Source organism: Magnolia sinica, chromosome 10, assembly GCF_029962835.1.
Source record: "Magnolia sinica isolate HGM2019 chromosome 10, MsV1, whole genome shotgun sequence".
NCBI classification, from domain to species: domain Eukaryota; kingdom Viridiplantae; phylum Streptophyta; class Magnoliopsida; order Magnoliales; family Magnoliaceae; genus Magnolia; species Magnolia sinica.
This window is the reverse complement of record NC_080582.1, coordinates 11550758-11572753: the sequence shown is the minus strand read 5'-3', so window position 1 is coordinate 11572753 and position 21996 is coordinate 11550758. Positions and strand designations below refer to the sequence as shown.

The window sequence follows — 21996 nt, the reverse complement described above, 5'->3', positions numbered from 1 at the left end:
GGCCCCACAATACAAAAGGTTCATTTGCCACTGTAAATATCCACAAAATGAATGTGCGGTGCATATCGCAGTCTAGCATTACATGATTACATCGTATCTAAGCTCATGTAACAGCCTAAAAACTGCAACTACCGGCATGAATGTAGTATAAGAATATCATCACAATGACAATGTGGTTGACGCAAACATGAGGCTAGAGATGACCACATACAGTAAATGCAGCATCCATGTCGACTGTGCCAACAGTATTTGTGATGATTGTCACCGTCTTGGTCCCATCTCTGAAATGCATCTGAGCAGGCAACAGCAATTGGAATGAAGCTGTCATCAGATTGCCTTCTCCAGCCACGTTGGTAATCTCAAAGAACCTCTCATCCCAAGCTTGGTGAGGAATACCGCATATATAACATGCAGCAAGAATACAAAGAATACACAGTTGAGCAGAAGCTGTTTCAAGAATACAAAGAATACAAACTTTCAGTTCAGGGGTATTAGCAAAGCTGTGGAAAAGTAACTAAATGATCAAAGGCTAACATAAAAAAGAAAAGGGAGTCATTCAATATACTCATGTGATGGTTGATACTAAGGCATCCAGAAACCGTATATGAGGCATATATAAACTCAAATTAAACAGTCCAAATTGTGGAAGCCATTGTAGACATCCACTCGGAGAGATTTCGAGCCAAGTCACTGGGAAACTTGATACTTGAACTGACTCAGCATTGACTCGTGAAGACACATCGAGTTGGCTCAATGACTCAGTTGAGTTGACACAATACAAGCTAAGCAATGTGCCTCACCAGCAGAGCATATGCTATCTTCTGCTTAGGTTTTTGTTTTTGGTTACTTATTTCATGCAAAACTATTCACTGATAAGAGGTTAGTAGACTTGATATAGGGGGTAGTACAAAAGACTGGGTGCTGCTTGACTCAGGGGGGTTGCCCCGGGGGAATGTTGGTAATTTGGGACTCAAAGGTGTGAGACAGGGGATCAGTAGAGGGGGTAGTCTCAATCTCTATGTTGCAGAGAGATTTAGTGTTGGGATTCCGTTGGGGATTTACCGTAGTCTATGGGCCGAATAATCTGAATCGCCAGCCGATGTTTTGGGCTGAGTTGCATGAATGTTGAAACAAATGGGGATTACCATGGTGTGTAGAAGGTGACTTTAACATGGTAAGATTTTCATTTGAAAAATCAGGTGGAGTCGTTTTAATCAAAGCATGAAAGAATTCTCCAATTGGATTCTTAAAAATGAATTAGTGGACTTACTGATGAGATATGTGAAATATACTTGGACAAATGGGCAAACCAAGGTGGCTTCGTCTAAAACTGGATTGCCTCTTGGTATCTGTTAACTGGGTTGAGAAGTATCCTCTAGTGCACCAAAGAGGCCTCCTGAGACCGGTATCTAACCATTGCCCGGTTGCTTTAGAGGTGGCGGATGACAATTGGGGTCCACAACCGTTTAGATTCAAATTATCATGGTTTGAAGTGGAGGGTTTTACGTAGTTGGTGAAGGACTGGCGGTTATCCTTTTCAGCTGAAGGATTTACGGGTTTCTTGTTGTTTTAGAAATTGAGGCTCCTTAAAGCTAAAACCATTATGTGTGTGTGTGTGTGCGAGAGAGAGAGAGAGAGAGAGAGAGAGAGAGAGAGAGAGAGAGGTTCTTATGAACTGGACAGCAGTGACAGAATCACCATTGCAAGAGATCCAAGCCTTAGATAATGTGGAGGATATGGATTTATCATCCGAGGAGAAAACTTGGCAGGAAACTTGCTCCACAAAGTACAATGCTTGTTTAAGGGAGGAGGAAATTAAATGGAAGCAAAGATTTAGGACGAAGTGGCTAAAAGGAGGAGACAAAAATTCAAAACTTTTCCATGCAATGGCTAGTGAGTGGGCTAGAGCCAACAAGATTAAATGTGTTTTGGTAAATGGAGAAAACGTGGAGGACAAGTCAGGCAAGTGCAGCCATAGTGGACTTTTATAAGGAGCTCTTGTCGGGGCAAGCGTGGGCCAGACCAAGGTTAGACAATTTGCATTTCGATATGATTCCAAATGAGATGGTTGAATCTTTAGAGATGCCGTTTTCAGAAGAGGAAATGAAGGTGGCAGTGGATGATTTAGGCAACAACATGGCCCTTGGACCGGACGATTATCCAATTGCATTTCTTTTAGAAGTTCTGGGAGGTAGTAAAAAGCGATTTGGTGTGCTTATAAAATGGATCTGATGTGAGAGTTAGAAGATTTTGTAAAGCCACCGAGGTGCTTTGTCTCATGAGGGGTGAGATGCTATGTTGTGGACTAAACATAAGTCTGCTCGGTTCTCTGTGATATCTTTGTATGTAGCAAATTCTGGGTCTTCATCGGGAAAACAGGTGCGTCATACTGCCTTTGTATAGCATTATGGAGCTCATCATAAGGTAGCAGCTTTGGCTTGGCTTATAGGTCAGAACAAAGTGCTTACAGTTGACAATCTTTGCAAGCGGATGATGGTGATTCCCAATGTATGTTTGATGTTCATAAAAAGTGAGGGGTCGGTCTATCACCTCTTCATCCATTGCCCTTCTGCCAAAGGAGTTTGGGACAACTTTTTATTTGTTCTAAGTGGCATGGGTCATGCCAAGCTCAATTGATATTCTCTTTCTGGCTTAGCATGGCAGAGTTGTGGGTAAGAAAGGAAAGAAAATTTGGAGACTCTCCATTGGTTGGCATTTGGTTTCTATGGGAAGAATGGAATTCTTGATGTTTTCGGAATCAATGTAGGCAGGTCTCCGAGGTGTTCATTAGGGCTAAATTGCATGCCATGCACATTAGACAGATACTAAGATTCGCCATCGATCATTTTTTAAGACTTTCCACCATCAAGACCTTTTCCCTACCAACTAGCCATCGGAACGTCGCTGCCTTTCGAGGGGCCCCATGAAACCACACGTGCCTCGTATTCGCAATATCACCATCCCCCCTCTGGGCTTAAAGCTAAAAATAAAAGGACCGGACCAAGAAAATCCCGGATCTATCCTTCTGCCAAATCATCCTATCCTGCTCTTCACCCACTGGATTACATAGCTGAATATAATCTAGAAGCAAAACAAACTCCTCCACCTCTTCGTCCTGAAGGTGTCTGCAGCACATAGGAGCCCATACAACAGACCTGCTAGCAATCTTAAAATTACAGTTCGTTGAAAGACGAGGGAACACAACTTGTAGAGGCGTCTTGCTGATCCATACATCCTTTCATAAACAGATTTTCTCCTCGCTGCTAAGAGAAAAACCGACTCCCTAAAAAAAAGTAGATTTCACACAAGAAACTCCTTTCAATATAGTTGAGGCTCCATACAGAGGGGAGTCTCTAGGGCTGCACATCCAGCCGAGTCAAGTCAAGGTGGGCCAAGCTTGGCCTGACTCATCCGTGCTCTCCTTGAGCTCACCATTGGAGCTTGGCCTGTTTGCCAAACCTTTCGAGGCGAGCTAGTGGATCGAGTCGAGGCAAGCCTACTCCCAACCCAACCCGACCCCCAAATCAAATATTCAAAACAAGATTTGGGATTTTTCTATTTTCAAACAATTACATTAAAAAAAATAATTTAAAATTAAAGAGTAGATTTAGATAGAGGTAACTTGTTGTTGAGAGAGAGAGAGAGAGAGCTCAAGCAAGTGGCTGAGTGTGGGCCGTACGACTGAGACGAGTTCGACAGATGCTGAGGAGAGAGAGATAGAGGAGCTCAGGCGTGGTGGGTTGGGTAAGGAAAGGAAAATGTAAGAAAGGGATGGGTACGGTAGGGTTTTTTATTTTTAAATTATACACACACACACACACACACACATAATAATATATGTATAATATTTGAATTGAGCCGAGCTCGAGCTTTGAGCTAAGTCATATGAAGCTCCACTCTGCTCGACCTCGGCTCATTTTCAAAACGAGTTGGGTCATATGAAGCTTGGCTCGCCTCGATTCACTGTTCAAGTCGAGTCAAACCGGGCTAGAACGAGCCAAGCCGAGCAAGCTTTTCAAGCTAGCTTGGCTCGTGTATAGCTCGAGGAGTCTCTAGTGCACCACCCCCCCTCCTGGCATCCATACTTAATAGCAATGGTCCCTCTCCATGATGCACCCTCCTCCATCGTAAACCTCCCGGACATTCTCCAAAAGAGCGAGATTCATCGACTCTAAATTCTAATACTTGCCCCGCCTTCTTCATAAAACTTACACACCTTTCCCTAGCTTAGTAAGTGGAACACTTTATTCTCTTCCGAGCCCTGCCTCAAGAACTCTTGTCGCAACTTTTCCAAACCAGCCAACACCGACTTCAAGCATCTGAAAAATGACATGAAATATAAGAGCAAGTTTGATAGAGCAGCTTTGATGAGGGTGATTCGACCTCCAAGAGATAGGTATCGGCTCTTCCATCTAGATAACATTCTTTCAAACCTTTCCACTACTTTGTCCCAAAGATGCTTAACCAACTTCCCAATGCACAAAGCTAACCCAAGATACGTTGAGGGAAATGAACCCATCACATGCCCAAAGATACCCGCTAGTCGCTCAACCTCCTCCCTAGCCGCACAAATGCCCAACATCTCACTCTTGGCAATATTAACTCTTAGCCTCGATACCACTTCGCCTCGATACCACTTCATTCTTTCAAACCTTTCCACTACTTTGTCCCAAAGATGCTTAACCAACTTCCCAATGCACAAAGCTAACCCAAGATACGTTGAGGGAAATGAACCCATCACATGCCCAAAGATACCCGCTAGTCGCTCAACCTCCTCCCTAGCCGCACAAATGCCCAACATCTCACTCTTGGCAATATTAACTCTTAGCCTCGATGCCACTTCAAAGCACCTTATGATCACTCTTAGCCTGTCCACCATTGTAGCACTGGCTTCACATCATAGAATTGTATCGTTAGCAAACTGAAGATGGGATACTAGAGGGCTTGTTCTGTTAACACAAATGCCACAAAACAAACCGACCTCCTGCCCCCTCTCCAGCATCCTACCCAAAGCTTCGGCTATCACCACAAAAAGGAAGGGTCACCTTGCCTAACATATCATATCTATTTAACTATTCTTTACTATTCCTAATATTTTTAACTCAAAATTATTAAATATTGAATCAAGTCAGGTCGAGCCTTCAAGTCGACCTGACCTTAGATGGACATCAAGTCAATTTCAGTTTTCGGTTTTTGAACTATCAAATCAGCACGATTTTTGGTTTACGATCTATCTGAATTGAGACGACTATCTGGACGGTTTAATTTAACTTAGTTGTATGCCATGTGTGCAATTTCTTAGAGACAGTGTATCAACCATCACAGTGGGCCAGAGTATCAAAGTTTCCTCCCTAACAAAAATCAAGAAGTTTCATTGGAACTTACCACACTTCCAAAAATGGCATAAATTACATCCATTGTTGGAATCGTATTAATGCCCACAGCCGCGAGAATGTATGTGAGAGAAGCATGAATATTTATGGTGATCTGGAACGGAACATAACTTAGAAATGGGTTATAATGATTGGCAATGAAATCACACTTATGTGGAAGCAACGATTACCAGAGCAAGGATATTTTCTCTGATTAAGAAAGAGGATATTAGAACATACCCCATTGCACCCAATGCACGAACCTGCACATCACATGCCATCCTCAGAAATATAGACATAACCTGACATGATAAAAGCACAAAACAGGTGTAATGAATTCAAGAAATGGGGAAAATTGACAGTACGAATGTGCATAGGACAATGGAAAGACCCCAATTGGCTCCCAACCTGAGAAGATGACAGAATACAATCACCACACAACTATTGCATTAATGAGAGAAACGTGACTATGCAATCAGACATGCAAACGAATGGAAAATCTGATCTGCTGATCACAAGATGCATTCAGGAATAGCAGCAACAAAATTGCCATGGGAATTTAAGGCGGCAAAGGAGCTGAAATAGAAGATAAAGTAGTATTGTATTTGCATGGCACACCTCCACAAAGAACCCATGGCTACACCAACTAATCCATGCATAAGCTGCAGATATAAAAGAAGACAAGTGAGCAAAGATAAATGCTTTTTCTTTCTTCTTCTTCTTCTTTTTTTTCCTGTTAGTATTTTCATTTCTTTTTTTCTGTTAGTACATTTCTTATGGTACAAAAACATCATATCCAGAAAAATACAGAGACGAACAATCAAGCCAGTGGAGATGTGCTTAACTGCAGCAGTGCAGGTGTGAAATAGGGTTGTTTTGTGCAGAAACAGCATTCTATCTACAAGCGAGTATAAAATACTACTGCACCTGTTTAAAAGGCTAAGGATAATGAATTGCTCTGAGAAGATGCAGAATGCAGGGCACATTTGTGCTACTCGAAGTCCAAAGTCTGCAAGCGTGATTACTGTGGTGACTAAAAACCAAGCCACAGTTTTCAACTAGAGATACTACAAAAAATGCATGCATGGATCTTCAGTTTTCATGTGATTTTACATTATTAGAAAAGCTGCTGCCCGTTGATTAGTAATGTGCAGCTCTATTCAAGTATTTAAACATTTATTATAAATTGTCATCTGCCTAAGAGAAGCCAACTTGACTATATTCAGATAATCCGGCCATAAAATGCTCCTACATTAGATTACAAATTTGCAATTCTTGAAAGTGCCCCACTCATCAGACTCTGAACAAGCAACTTTATTTGGACCATTAATTAAGCCCCCGGCCATTAGCTCTTTTCTTTTCTTTTCTTTTTTCCTTTTTAAAGAGGAAAAATTAAGAAGAAAAGATACCAAGATAAAGAAAGAGGAAGAGACGAATCAAGAATAACTAACCCTCTTGTCCAGGTCTACTAAGAGGGAGGGTCAGACATCTCATTTTCCCCTCTTGGAATGGGAATAAATAAGAGAACGCTCAAGTGGGGTACAATGGAATGGAGGTCGTCCAAATAGAGGATAACATCCATGGCTCCAAATATGAAGAAGCAAGTTTGATGACATATTGAGAATCTTCTTTCATAATTAAAAGAACCAAAACAGAATACTGGAAGGTGAAAGGGCTTGAAAAAGTGCCCTGGCTTCAACTTCAGTAGAGTCACACCCTGATCCATAGCTCAAGTGGCAGACAGAGTGAAAGATACCTCGTTTCAACACTGAGGTCTTGGTATCGATCCGTAGTGGGGGTGGCTCATGGTGAAGTGTGAACTAACAAAAAAAAAAAAACTTCATTAGAGTCATTATTCCCAAGCTGCCTGAGAAATGTAGTCCATTGAAGTTTAGCTTGATGAAGACAAGTCGTTGGATTGAAATTTTTTAGACCTTTTCTTCCCAAAATGCCCCATCCATTAGGTGCCGAGTATAACCCTTTATGCTGACACACATCTCATGACCATGGGCGTGAGAGGACAAACAAAGTCTTTACAACTATAATGGAGGTATGGAACTCCTCATGGATTAAAAAAAAAGATACACATGCACGCTCAAGAGTATCAATATATATCTCTACAGGAACTCTAAACATGCTCACCAGATACGTCGATGCTTTTACCGGACCCGACAATGTCAGCAATAGCATAGTAGTAGCCACCTAGGAGAACATCACTCCAACAACTGATAAGAGCTGAGAAAGCAATTCAAAAGTATCTAAATGAGAATGTATTGGATAGTAGGGATAGGTGGCGACATACCATAGTTTTTCTACCAGCTGCGACACCCCATCTCATTGATGATATTACTATTGGCAATGAGAAGAAGCAACCAAAGTAGTTCTGCAAAAAGTCAAAACTCATTTCATCTATAATTCAACAACATTGAAACCGACTTCAAGAATTCTGTGGAACTATAACACCACAAGTGCATACAGAAACAGTGAAGTTGGAGTCAACTTTTTTTGTCAAAAATGTCAGGAAAAAAAAAAACTTATATTTCACTAGTATTTCTACTAGTGTATGCTGATTGTTCTTGATATACCATAATAACTAATCTCTCAATAAAAAAGATATACCATAATAACAAGCACAATCGTTTCTGTATCTTGCACAGACACCAATATGAGTGGAGTACTGGTATGGAGTGACAAATTCACTGAACACAAAAAATAGGATTCTGGATTCTGAAGTATATTTTATTTAGTTTATAAATAATATATAAAATAGAAAGGTCCCTTTCCCAAAGAGCATGGTTTAATTCCTCATTAATGAATTTTCCTTTTGAACAAAATATATGATATTTGGGTTACTTCTCATCGACAATTGTGCCAAAATGATTGATGTCAAGTGAACTATAGATGCGTATATGTGTCTGATTCTTTATACTCTAAGAGCAATATTTAGTTCCTTCCGCACACATCCGTTCTTTAATACACTACAAGAGAATCCTGTAGTCCTCTTTTTTTTCTTTTTTCTTTTTTTTTTTTAAATTTTTTAATTTTTTTTTTTTTTTTTAATTTGAAACCTAAACAAGATGAGACGGGAAGATTTTCTTTCTTCTTTTTCAATTCTAAACCTTCTAAACCTAGTAATGATGATGAAGGCTGATGACCTGCAGCCTGATCATCGCATTTATTTTGACAAATTTCAAATAATAGTCGGTCTTGTCCATTTTGAGTAGAGTGAGATGGTGGAAACCACATATGGTCATACATCTTCAGTTGTTCCTATGATCTTTGACAAATTTAAAGAACAATCATGTTTATTTTGAAATTTTTTGAATAATAATCAATCTTGTCCATTTAGAGTAGAGTGAGGTGGTGGCTACCATATTTGGTCATGCATCTTCAGTCGCTCCCCTGATCTATTACTTCACGTTGATGAGTGCTCTCAACCTTCCTCAGGGACAATAGGTCCCAAGGCTCAAGACTTCACTTCATCAAAAGTTTCAAACATGACTTGGGTCTTCTAATTACTTTCTTGGTGTGAAGTGAACTGTTCTCCTAGTTTTGCATCTGCAAATTGGGAATTTTTAGGAGAAGATAATGTGTATTAGCCAAGGAAACATGGAGAATACATATGATCATGTTGATTGGGAGTTTCAGCTCATGCCCTTAGTAGAACGGGATTTAGAGAGAGGTGGATCAGGTGGATGTCATAATGTATCTCTATGGCTTCGTTCATCACTTTGTTGAATGGGTTGTTGTGGGTTGCTAGCTGTTTCCAATGCAGGGGCCATTTTCACAGCAGGCTCGAGTGGGGTGGCCTATGGGACGCAAGGGCACACTCGGGGTGGGCGGCCCGTGTGAGGTGGGTGCCTCATGTGAGGCAAGCCCCACCTGTGTGACGTGGGTGGCATGTGTGGCACATGTGAAGTGGAACCTATGTGAAGTAGGGCCCACGAGGAAGGTTCAGCCAAAGACCTAACCCATGGGATGTGGGGCTTAGGCTATGAGATAAAGGGATTGATTCGCCATGCTCTACCAATTCGAGCTTTTAGAGCAAGTGGTTAGTTGTCCTGCATCAAAATGGTATCAGAGCGGGAGGTCTCATGTTCGAGACTCCTCACCGAGGATAATTAATGCAGGGGCATTTTTACACCAGACTCGAGTGGGTCGCCTGTGGGATGCAAGGGCGCACTCGGGGTGGGTGGCACGTGTGAGGCGGAACCATGTGATGCGGGGCCCACGAGGGGGGTTTGGCCGAGGACCTAACCTATGGGATGTGGGGCCTAGGCTATGAGATAAAGGGATTGATTCACCACGCTCTATCAATTTGAGCTTTTAGAGCAAGTGGTTAGTTGTCATGCATCGGTTTCTTCTTTAGTTCTAGAGGGTTTTATTAGAGAGATTCATTTTCACCTTTACTTTTGGTGGCAGAAGGTTTGAGCTTGCTAATGTCAAGAGCCTTGGTGATTGGGTTGACAAAATGGATTTCAGATCGGAAATCCAGAGTAAAAGATTTTGCATCTTCAATTCGCGGCTAACACTCTTATACTATGTGAGATGTCAATGGAATAGGTTGGTAATTTGAAAGGAATCCTTAGATGCTTTGAAGCAGTCTTAGGTCTTCAGATTTAATCTCAGAAGAAGTACCATGACAGAGGTAGCTGTAGAGGAAGGTTTGGTCAAGTTTTTGGCAAGGATATTGGGCTGTAGTAGTGGGACCCCCCACATACATATTTGGGATCCCACTTGGAGGCAAGCTGAATATTGCTTCTTTATGAAACCCTGCTGTTGAAAGCTTTGAGAAAAAACTATCTAAATGGAAATGGTCATATCTTTCCTTTGGGGAAGACTAACCCTCATTAAGGCTGTCCTCTCACACTTAACACGGAATTAGGAAAATTTTCCGTGTTCAGTGGTGTTTGTTAATGCATTGTTAGCGCGGAAGACGGAATGCACTAAGTGGCTTTTCACTGAATTCTTTCCGTGATAGGAGTCTCGCTTAATGGTGAACGCGGAATGCGCTCCGTGATTTTTCATTAAATAAAAAGTTTTTGCTTCCAAAAGTACCCCTTTTCAATTTACAACGGCAATTTTTTCTTTTAAGTTGTTTGCACAATACAAAATCAACCTTTAACCTATGAAACTTCTTTTTGCTCCAACATGATTTATGTGTTTGATCTACACCGTCCATATGTTTTGTGAGTTTATTTTAGGACATGATGCCAAAAACGAACTGTTTCCAAATCTCAAGTGGGCCGAAAACGTGCTAATTGAATGTCCACAGTTGAAATATTCGTGGCCACAGAAGTTTTGAATCATGCTAATATTTGTGATTTCAGTTCATCCCAATAAGAATGAAGTTATTAACGGAATCGATAGCATGTAAACATCACTATCGAACCCAAACAGGTTTCAATGGTAGGAATTTCCCAAACCACATTCTCCTTTAGCACGACCCGCATGAGCTTTGGATACAGTTCATTTTTGGTATCATGCCCTGAAATGATCTTAAAAAACCGATGGAAGGGGAGGATTTCTCACAAACATCACAATGGGCCCCATCTAAGTTCTCAGCGCAGGATCTTCCTGCGGAAGGCTTCGGCGGGAAATCCGCGTCCGTTGGCGACGGGATTGGGAAGGACGCGGATTGGCTACTCCCCCTGCCACCAGCCAATGGCTCTGTGGGCCCAACATGATTTTTGTGCTTCATCCATTCCGTCCATCTATTTTTCCATATCATTTTATGATATGAGACCAAAACCGAGGTATATATAAATCTCAATTGGACCACATTACAGGAAACAGTTTCGAAAGAGCGTCGACCATTAAAAACCTTTTGGGGGCCATAAAAGTTTTGGATCAATCTGATATTTGTTTTTTCCCTTCATCTGTGCCTTTATGACCTAATTAACAGATTAGATGTCAAATAAACAGTACTGTGGGCCTGAAGAGGATTTTAATGGTGGATATCCAATCACTATTGTTTTCCTTTGGTGTGGTCCACCCGAGATTTATATCTCTCTCATTTTTGGGATAATGATCTAAAATGATATTTAAAAATGGATGAACATAATGGATGAAACACATACATCATGGTGGGGCCCATAGAGCACCGACCACCAGCCACCAGGCTGGTGGCAGGGGGAGTAGCCAATCCGTTTGGTGGCTGGTGGCTGGGGGAGTAGCCAATCCGTTTCCCAAGGATATAGGGACGTATTTGTTATATCCAAACCGTCCATCCTTTTTGCGAGCTCATCGTAAGGCTTGAGCTGAAAAATAAGACAAATCTAAAGATAAACTAGACCACACTGCAAAATGCGGTGGGGGATTGAACGTCTACCATTGAAACCCTGTTGGGGTTGAAAAAGTTTCGGATCAATATGATTTTTTTAAAAATCTTCATCCAGATATTTTTAACCTTATGAATAGATTAGATGGAAAATAAACATTATAGTGGGCCTTGCGAACTTTTTAACAGTGAAAATCATTATCTCGCTATTTTTGGTATGGTCCATTTGAGTTTTGGATATGATTCATTTTTTGGATAATGCTCTAAAACGATCTAAAAAAATTGATGAACAGTGTGGATATAATAAATACATTATTGTAGGGCCATGTAACTTTGATCTCCTTTGAACCGTTCGCACAACTCGGACATGGAGAAGCGTCCGCGCTTGTCTTTTGCACGACAAATATTTACACCAGCTATATAGTTGGTATGTGGTACAAAAATGTTATAGTGGGCCGATATTTTTGTTTTCCCTTCATCCATGCCCTTATGATATAATGAACAGGTTGGATGACAAATAAACAACATTGTGGGGCCTAGAAAGGTTTCAACGGTGGAAATCATTATCCCCATTGTTTTGTGTGGCAATGGGAGTAGCCAATCCATTTTCCGTGTGGTACACTAGCCCATGGATGTGGATTCCGTGGGAAAGCCTTTCGCAGGAAGTTACTGTGCCGAAAACCTATATGGGGCCCACCTTGACTTTTGTGAATAATGATATTTTAATTTTTTTATTAAGTACTTTATAGTTTATTTGAATTAAATAGAATAATTGTATTTTCATTTAATAAAAAATAATATCTTTATAATGTAAAACATTTCGAAACAAGAGATAGAGGCAAATGTGTCAAATTAACATATTTTAGACATTTCAGATGTTTGTTAACAAACAAATTATTTCAAATACAGTACTTAATTTTCAGACTTCATTCATAATTACCAAACAAGTTTTTTGACTTTAGATTTCAGATTTCAAATTCAGCTTCAAATTTCAGATTCAAGCTTTAGACTTCAGATTTAACAAACGGGGCTTAACCCTCATTAAGGCTGTCCTCTCAAACCTCCCTGTTTATTTCCTCTCTTTCAAAATTCCTGCTGCCATGGCCTTTCGTATTGAGCAGCTTCAAAGATACTTCTTGTGGGAAGGAAGGAACTAAGCTCCACCTTAGCAACTAGAATGAGGTCTCGAAGCCTATAAGGGAGAGTGGTCTTGGCATTGGCAAATTTAGAGGGAAAGAAATTGAGCAAAATGGAGGTGGAGATTCAGAGATGAGCCGGAAGGGTTACGGAGGAATGTGGTATTCGGAAAATATGACAAGTCAGAGGGGGGATGGTTTCCAAGAATTGGTATTTGGAAAATATGGCAAGGGGCTGGTTTTGTGTGGAAGGATATCAACAAGATGGGTAAACAATAGGATGGTCATAATAGGAGCATATCGAACATCATAGGGAAGGAGTTTGGGAAAGGCAATCAGTTTTTGGTTTGTAAAGCCAACAAAGTTCACTTCTAGAGGATGCTTAGTTAGACGACAAATCTCTAGAGCCATCCAATCAGGATCTTTTCGAGCTACCCATTAACAAGGAAAAGGTTCAGAATTGTTATGATGAAGGGGGGGGGGGGGGGGCGGTGTATCACATGATTAGGAATTTATAGGCACGCCACAGACACACTTTGGCAGAGCACAGGCACACATGGGCAGCACATAAGCACACCGTGGGCAGCACACTGATGTGAAATCGGGGCTTTTTGCCGATCTTGTTACAAAACTGAATGAGACGCATGTTGATAACTCAGCAGACGACCGAAAAGTGTGGAGATGGTCAGCTATTGATAAATTTTCTGCTGAGTCCTTGATGTTGATGGTGTGGGAAGGTGCATCTCCTCCATGTGCAAAACTATGGACGGCCTATGTTCCCGCATAGATTAAAGCCTTAACTTGGGTTGCCAAGGCTAAGAAGATCCTTAAGTGAGACAATTTAAAGAAGACAAAAATGGCCTTTCCTAACATGTGCATCTTGTGTAGGAATGATGAGGAATCAGGTGACCACTTGTTTTTATGTTGTGTAATGGCTAGGGAGGTGTTGACTTTCTTCCTCTTTGTGGGATTGCTTGGTCTTTTAATAACTCGATTAGAAGTGCTGTGGTGGAACACTAACATACTCCGTTCAAGGGCAGTAAGGAGTAGAGCTTTTGAGGATGCGCTTCTTTGGGATTTTATGGAGCGTTTGGAAGGAGAGAAATTCTAGAATTCTTGAGTATAGCATATTGTTGGTTGAAGCCATAAAAAGAAGGGTCCTCCATATGATTACCAAATATGGACTCTTAAGACAGTAATTCCAAAGACGCTCCGAGGCAAATCTTTTGGGGAATTGGGAGTATTTGTGATTGGATGTGACAATTCTAATTTGGTCCCAGATTCCCAGGTTTTTTAAAATTTTCCATTCCCTACTTTGTTGAGGCTAGCCTAACCTCTAAGTGACCAGAGGGTCAGTTGCAGTGGGCTTTGCTCATCTTGTTATGCTTTTTTCAGGTTAAAAAAATAATCAATTTTCGAAAAAGGAAAAAGTAAAAGATAAAGAGGATTTGACAGATTACAGATATGAACATAACAGGTCCTCATAAAAGATTAGAACCACGTTATTGGTCCTATACTCCTATTGGAGTGTGGGACCACAGATCTAATCAGATGGCCTTGATTGATAATTGATAGGACTTTGGAGTCCATTGGTCCAATGGCTGACTTTCTTTCTTTTCTTTTTTCTGAGAAGAACTTAGGCCGGAACAACAACTACAGCCCAAACTCAGAAATTAAATTACAAGCATCAACGGCCTTTAAACAAGAGGTCCATTCCACCACATCTTGCTTAACCCTTCTCACCACCTCTAGCACCAACCCACTCAAGTTCCTGAAGCTCCGACTGTTCCTCTCCTATCAAATAGCCCATAGTACTGCCATAAGAACCAGCTGCCACACCACCCTTCCTTCTTTTCCTACCCCACCCCGATGCCAAGCCAATAAGAGGACTTCAATTGACCATGGCATTACCCATGGGAAGCTCTCCCACACATTTTGAGCAAATTGGCAATGAATGAAAAGGTGATAAACCGACTTTGCGTTATTCATGCACATTAAGCAGACATTGGTAAGCACTATCAATCTTCTTTAAAGGTTATTCATTGTGCACCCTTTTCCTACCGCTAACCACACAAATGTCACTACCTTAGTGAGGCACCATAGAACCAGGTAAATGAAGTTTGGTCACTTTTCTCACTCAACAAGACACCCTGAAGCAACTTGTAGAAAGAGCGAATAGTAGACTTCTTTTTTTTCTTTTCTTTTCTTTTTTTCTTTTTCTTTTTTCTTTTTTTTTTTTTTTTTGAGAGAGAGAGAGAGAGAGAACAATTATTTTATTAAGAAGCTCACAAGAAACAAGCAAAGAATACAAGGGACAAGCTGAAACTTAATGAAGAAAATCAGCCAATGCTGCCTTTTCATGCAAAGCCCTCCCCCCTAAGAGATCTTTCACTTTTCTCATGACCTCTTCAGGTTCTAGCCGAATATTCCTAAAACAACACCCATTACTAGCCCCCAAATAGTCCAAAAACAGCCCCAATAATCAGTCTCCAAGAAGGTATCCCCAACTGCCCCATGCCTCCGCCATGCCAAGCCCGAAGAAGGCCTTCTACTGTCAACGGAATCACCCAATCTGTTTGAAACAGAGAAAAGAAATGGCCCCACACCTTACTGACAAAGAGAACAGTAGACTTTATACAACCTTAACTATGTGTAACAATCATAAAGCCTATCTTCCCGTACAGCATTTGTCTCTTAGTACTTTGCTTAGAGAGCCAAAATAATGGCTTGGCCTAAGTGTTCCACAGAAACCTTGGGGCGATAAGATCGAAGGATTTACTTCAATGCACACCCTATTCATGAACGTTTGCCTCTCTCCTACATTGAGTGATAAGTGGAAATGGAAGCTCTACTCTACAGCAAGGTTTTTGGTGAAGTCCTGTCATTTCCTTCAAAGGGAAGATTTGACTGATACTCCAAAGCCAGCAGCAACTATATGGCAGATCTCAGTCAGTTGAGGGTCATTACATTTGGTTGGTTAGCGGTTAAGTATAAAACCCTTACTATTGATAATATGTGAAGGAATTTGATGCCTCTGGATGTTTGTATTATGTGTCTTGAAGAGGCAGAATTTGTTAAGCACCTACTTATTCCTTGTGAGATTGCCTCTAGGATTTGCTGAATGTTCCTGACCCCCCTTGGTTTATGTTGGGTCAAGTCCAATTAGATTGGTAAGCTTGTCTATGCTTGGAGATGAGGAAAGTTGGGTAAAAGAAATGTTTTTTTTTTTTGGCTTCTTTCTTTGTTGGCTGTGGTATGGTCATTGTGGAAAGAGCGTAATACCCTGACTTTCTACAACAAATTGGAACATTTTGAGATTGTTTTCAGAAGAGCTAAAGGAAGAGTTATTTCATGGGCTTCAGGCGTCAATCATTTTGTGGGTTGTAAAAGGGAAATTTTCTAGGTGATGGTTTGCTCCCCACAAATGCGAGTTCGATTCCCCTCCCTGTGCTTTACCCGATGCACGTGGAGTGAAGCCTATGGATAATATAACCCATGGCTAACTTCTTATGAAGCTAGGGTAGGGCAATCTATCTCGAAGCTCCGTCGGCCTTCCTACCAGAATGCCAGCAGCAACCTGACGCACGTAGTAGACTCCACTTGTTGTACTCATGCGATACCAATTTTGCAGGTGATTGTGTGCATCTACAAGGAATAGTTTCGCCTTAAAGGGGCAGAGACACCATGTCATCATATATATATATATATATATATTCATATTCTAGGTGATTGGGTTAATTTAATGTAAATTGGGTAGCAGGGTTGTGGGATGATATCCCACCATCCCACATTACTCATATGCTTTTTATTCATTTCTAATAAAAAAAACTTGCAACCTTTAAAAAAATCCTATTTACTCTTTATTTCCTTGTTTAGTTATTCCTTCTTCTTTTTTTTTCATTCTATAAGAAATTGGGATAAGTTTGAGACAAACAAAAAAAGGAAGGCGATGATTGACCAAAAAAGGAAAGTTGATTGTTTCTTCTTTTTCTTTCTAAGGGGTTGTTTGGCAACATGGATTTGAGTGCATTCAAAATCCAAAAGTTGTTTGGCCGCGTGGATTCAGAGGTATTTGAAATACATAGTTTTGCTTTCGAAATGTTGTGATTTGAAATCAAATGCCTTTTTTGGCTCATTTTTTAAGGCAAGAGAATTGCACGTGTAACAAATGTGTCACTAGGCTACTAATCCATTATATGCATGGCACATCGATGATACCCCAAAACAATTAAATTATCGGCTGCATCACTAAAATTACATCAACAAAATGATCCAAACAGTCCAAATATTAGCCATATTAGTCAACGGTTAAAAAATGTTGGCAAATCGCTCATTTGTAATCCTATGCTTGTGGCCCAACCTGAGGCTTAGAATTTCATCATTTTGGGCCAAAGTGTATATTTCAATGGGCTTATTACAATCATCTAGTCAAATATCACATATGTGCACTAATTTGGGATATTAAAGTTGATTTAGTAATTAAATTCAAATTCCTGTAAATATACTACAGAATTTCAATGCATTTCTATTTTTTTATTGCAGTGCATTTTGAATACAAGCTCCAAACATAACTGAGGATTCAAAATCACCTTGATTTGTGATTTAGAATCCAATGCTTTCCAAATACAAGCTCCCAAACGAACCCTAAAGCGATCTTAGCCATCAAAAGAGAAAAGCAAGGATGGACCAATAGGCAGCCTTTGTTTCTTTAGCTTTGCGTAGGAGTTTGTAAATAAGGCTTACATATAAAGCCATACATTAGAATGGTTGCACTGCACAACATTTTTTTTTCTTTTAGCAAAATAAATGATTTCTTGTTTCCTAAGATGGGATTCAACCCTGGAATGAGACTCCTCTAGAGAACTACTGTTGAGATTCATTTAGTTCATGTATTATGGTGAAACTCGGCTATTCTGTCGTTCTTCCCCTTATTTTTTGCTGTTTTTTGCTGCTCCCTTTCTTTTTGTTCAGCAGTTGCCCTTTCAATGCACTAATCATTCTCAAAAACCTTTTTTTTTTTTCTTTTTGTAGTTCTACAGACTTGATGATCCCCAGTCCAAACATAAGACATGTTGCATACTTTACTAGTATTTATTCATTTTTGAATTATGAGTGATAACTGCATTTTATTAAAGAGAAGAACAAAGAGGGATTACAAGCCGAGATGATGAGAAATCATTTGAAATACAAGCTTAGGCATCCCCTCAGTATTCCTCAATTTGCTCCCAACTAATCCCAAAGAAGATCTTCAGCCATATTGTCCAACTTACAACTTTCCCATGGAGGTAATCTCCTTCAAAACTGACATAGCCAGTAAAAGCATCAAATTATTGAATGCATTCAGTGATATCCAGTATCTCCTCATCACTGTGGGAGCCCATTTCTCCTTGAAACTATGATGCTAACTGGATTCATTATTGTGGGTCCACTACTAGATTTGCCTCTCCATGATCCTATAAGAGAAAGAAACAGGACAGTGTCTATGACACCAAGTCAGAATATCATGCTGTCCCATCCACCTATGGTGAGATTGTCCAATTTCTCATGACCTAGATGGCTAGATCTTCATACCACTTCTCTGAATCCTCTCCACACCAATATCTCTTGACCTGTATGAGAAACGTCCTATGCACATAGTTTCCTTTGGACTCGTTTGACATCCAAATCACCTATCTGGACAGTCCCTAAACGTCCAATCCATTCTTCATAGGCTGCCTGTTAAAGATCATACTAATTGGATGATCCAAACTATCCAGTCAGTGCCATGAAAAAACATACGAACATTTATCATTCATGGAAGATGAGCCGAGTGATGAATGTGTAGTGCCATCTGAGTGTTTAGTACACGTTAGTGGAAGAAGAGTAGACTGGACCTAGTAGATGGTCCAATTAGGTGATGTGAATGCCAAAGTATCCAAAATCCAAATGCAACTGTATGCATGGGAAGGTTCATATACGCTTAGGCCACTGGATCATATCTCTACATGTCCACTATATTGAAAAGAGAAATACTCTGGCAGTCTGATGGATGATACACAGGCACTTAGAAATTACTTAAACATTGCATCCTTGGTGTACAAGTAATTCAAACTAAATTGTCCAAATAATGCATCCCAGTTCAGATATATCATTAACCAAAAATTAAGATTAGTTGATTATCTAACTATCAGATATGGACATTGACTGGACAGTTAAAAACTGAAAAATATACAATCGTCCCATTTCAACAAACAAGCATCCACAAATCAGCAGTCAGGATTGTTCAAGCAATCTGATTTTGGAACTGTGACCTAGCAACAGTGGTTACAGAATTCAGCCAGTTCATTTGAGTTACTGTATGCCACATGTACAATTTCTCGCTGCCTGCGTATCAAGCATTATACGCTGACAGAGTATCAAATAACTCCCCTGTCGAAAAATGCACTACTATATGGAAACTGTACCCCACCATTGCTACTCAGCAGTGGGACCTACTCACTGCTGGATCATCCAATCAGCATCAATTCCCGCACCCGAAGCTGTCCACATTGGGACCCATCGAACGAACGTTTCCGATCACCAAGGGTGATGGACACCACAGCAGAGGACCCAAGAACTACAATTTCAATCGAAATAAAGCAAACAGATAAACTAGAGAGAGAGAGAGAGAGAGAGAGAGAATTCAAAAATCCCCGACCTCGATTGCGAGGGAATTGCTCAGGAAATACACCAATCCAGCGACCGCCGCAAACATCGAGCACTCCACAAGCCTCAGAGTGTTCTTGAAAACGGGTCCGTCCGTCGCTAAATCCTCAAACTCATTCGAAACTCCGCCTCCTCTTCCTCCTTCTCCCAGAAATCGGCCCGAGACGGAAGTTTCGGCACCGTCGGCATAAACCCTAGGGTTCCGGAGCTGGGTTGTACGGAAAGAGATTGGAGAAGAAGAAAGAGAAGAGATTGGAGAGAATAAGAAGACATTGCGTTTGGAAAGACGAGATTTAGATGAATTAGGATTTATAGAGATTGAGAAGAGAGAAAGAGAGCCGAAATTGGATGCTTTTACAAAACTCATCAGAGAGAGAGAGAGAGAGAGAGAGGAAGAAGAAGAGAAGCGAGGAGTGGGAAATGAAGGAGAAGATTACCGACAGCTGGGATGTACGCTAACTTGGCAACCCTGCAGTAGGATTCCCCCTCCGACACGAAATGGGGTCCACCGCAATATTCGTGTCACATCTACTCCGTCCATCCGTTTCTTTATCTTATGTTAGAAGAAGAAATTGAAAATCAGGAAGATCCAAAACTCAAGTGGGCCACACGACAGGAAAGAGTGAGGATGAAAATGCTAACCGTTCAGACCAACTTTAGGACCACCATGATGATCATATGCCATCCCAACCGTTCGTAAGGTTTTTTCCACTGGGATGAACCAAAAACATGAGTGGTCCAGATAAGGGAAATGGGCTATTAACCCAGGCCAGCCCTCTCGGCCCAAGTACTTGGCCTGAGCTTGAAATCTAGGTTAGCTTGGGCCTAGAAAACTAGTCCACAACTGAGTTGGCCTTGGGCTGAAGCCACGTATTATTAGTAGGGGTGTACATGGAGTCGAACTGAGGCGAGCTGGCCTCAGCTCGGCTCGGCTCGGCCACTAGTTGACCTCAGCTCAAACTCGGTTCAACTTGGTCCTCGAGCCTGACCGGCGAGCTCAACTCAATTAGCAACTGAGGCCAATTCAAGCCAAGATCAAGTCAAGTTCACCGTTGCAACATCTTCACAAACATCTGGACTACACCTTCAAAATCTCAACGTATTTGAGATAGCAGCAATGGATTTACAGGTATTTTATCAAACACCTTCTAAGTAATATAAAAATCAAAGGAAAAAAAGAAAAAGTGTTAGTTTTATATACCTATATTCCTTGCAACCAGCCACATTTCTTTGAATCATTTCATCAAACACTTGGTGAACAACATCAATATCAAAGTAATTGAGTCACAGAATTGGATCGATCTGAGTTTGATTCGAGTTGGGTTCAATCCGAGTTGAGTTGGGGCCAACTTGAACTCGGCTTGAACTCATTTTCAAGGTAAAAAAAGTAGCTCGATTGGGCTCGAACTGAACTTCGAACCGAGTCCAATCAAGCTTTTTCGAGTCAAGTCAAGTGAGCTAACCGAGCTAGCTCGGTTCGTGTACACCTCTGAATTAATTAGGTTGAGCTTAGGCTAACCCCGGCCCACCTGAGACCCAGCTCATTAATGTCCGCTGAGGATTGAATTGGCGAGATTTAGCCAGACAATATGTACAATTGCCATGAAAATAAAGATCTGGATTATTATCACTACACGTGTTGGATAAACGGTTTGGATCTTCTCCATGTATGCTATATGTGGTTCAAATTTAGAGACATTTGATTGCGAGCTCCCGCCCCAGGGCTACTTATATTTTAATATTTGAATTTTTAAAAGCTCATTTTGAAACGCATGCTCTAATTCCATCTCGCAAGTGTCACATGATAAAAGATAAGTGCACATTTAAAATTTACTTATGCTTAATCACACATTTTTTTTTAATATTAAATTCATGGAGCTATGACAACAGGTGTGCAATAAAATAGCCTTATATACATGCCACATATGAGTCAGCATGGCAGATAGGTTTGTGATCCAATCCACATAATGGCTCTGCTATACCGATGCCCTGGCTGGAGGAGGGGTTGGATGCTACCCCACTAGGACCTGTTAAAAATCAGTGGTTTTTAAAAATAATAAAAATGAAAATTTGAATTTTTCAAAATTTCAGAATTTTCCCGCTAAAATGTTTTTTGAATTTTTTGAATTAAAAGGTGCGGTGTGTGTACTTTGTCTCACATCGGAAATATGAAAAAAACGTTTGTGGTTTATATGTGGACTTATGAAGAGTATTCTTACTTGGAGTTTTTGGAAGAAATGAAACATTAGTTGCGTGTTCCAATGCGTAGCACTGGAACACACGTGCGCGCTCGGGCTTGGGCTCGGGCACGGGCGAGGGCAGTGAAGCTATAATGGCGCTAGATGGCACACTTCGCACGTGCGCATCGTGTCACAGAGTGGTCGCTCCCTCACGACCTTACGCGAACCGGCGCGAGATGGTGCGACCTCGGTGCAATGGGTCTGGTCAGAGCCTTAGGGCGGTGTGGATCTGAAAATCTGAAATGAGCCTGAGTTTTATAGGTGACTGAGAACGGTCGGATCTT

The 21996-nt window shown here is 40.9% G+C and overlaps 1 protein-coding gene across 4 annotated transcripts; it reads right to left on the bottom strand.

Moving 5' to 3' along the window:
• LOC131257980 (uncharacterized) lies at nucleotides 1–19906 on the bottom strand. Of its 4 annotated transcripts, none has more exons than XM_058258980.1 (8): nucleotides 19465–19902; nucleotides 7675–7755; nucleotides 7515–7574; nucleotides 5991–6034; nucleotides 5738–5780; nucleotides 5564–5635; nucleotides 5386–5487; nucleotides 1–447 (listed from the first exon to the last, which is right to left on the bottom strand). In XM_058258980.1, exons 1-8 carry the CDS (start codon nucleotides 19837–19839, stop codon nucleotides 328–330), a joined length of 897 nt encoding a protein of 298 aa, XP_058114963.1. In that variant the 5' UTR covers nucleotides 19840–19902; the 3' UTR covers nucleotides 1–327. The 4 variants fall into 4 exon arrangements, 3 of the variants coding, with proteins under 3 accessions (XP_058114963.1, XP_058114964.1, XP_058114965.1); XR_009177750.1 differs by having other exon boundaries at nucleotides 400–447; nucleotides 5613–5635; nucleotides 19465–19905; XM_058258981.1 differs by lacking the exon at nucleotides 5386–5487 and having other exon boundaries at nucleotides 19465–19905.
• Nucleotides 19907–21996: the final 2090 nt, after the last annotated feature.

Excerpts from the sequence above, each read along its gene's own strand:
- LOC131257980 (XM_058258980.1), bottom strand. The coding sequence starts at position 19,839 with ATGAGTTTTGTAAAAGCATCCAATTTCGGCTCTCTTTCTCTCTTCTCA. Across the intron at positions 7,575-7,674 it reads CAGCTGGTAGAAAAACTATG|GTGGCTACTACTATGCTATT; the intron begins GTATGTCGCCAC and ends ATGTTCTCCTAG. Across the intron at positions 5,488-5,563 it reads GAGAAAATATCCTTGCTCTG|ATCACCATAAATATTCATGC; the intron begins GTAATCGTTGCT and ends GTTCCGTTCCAG.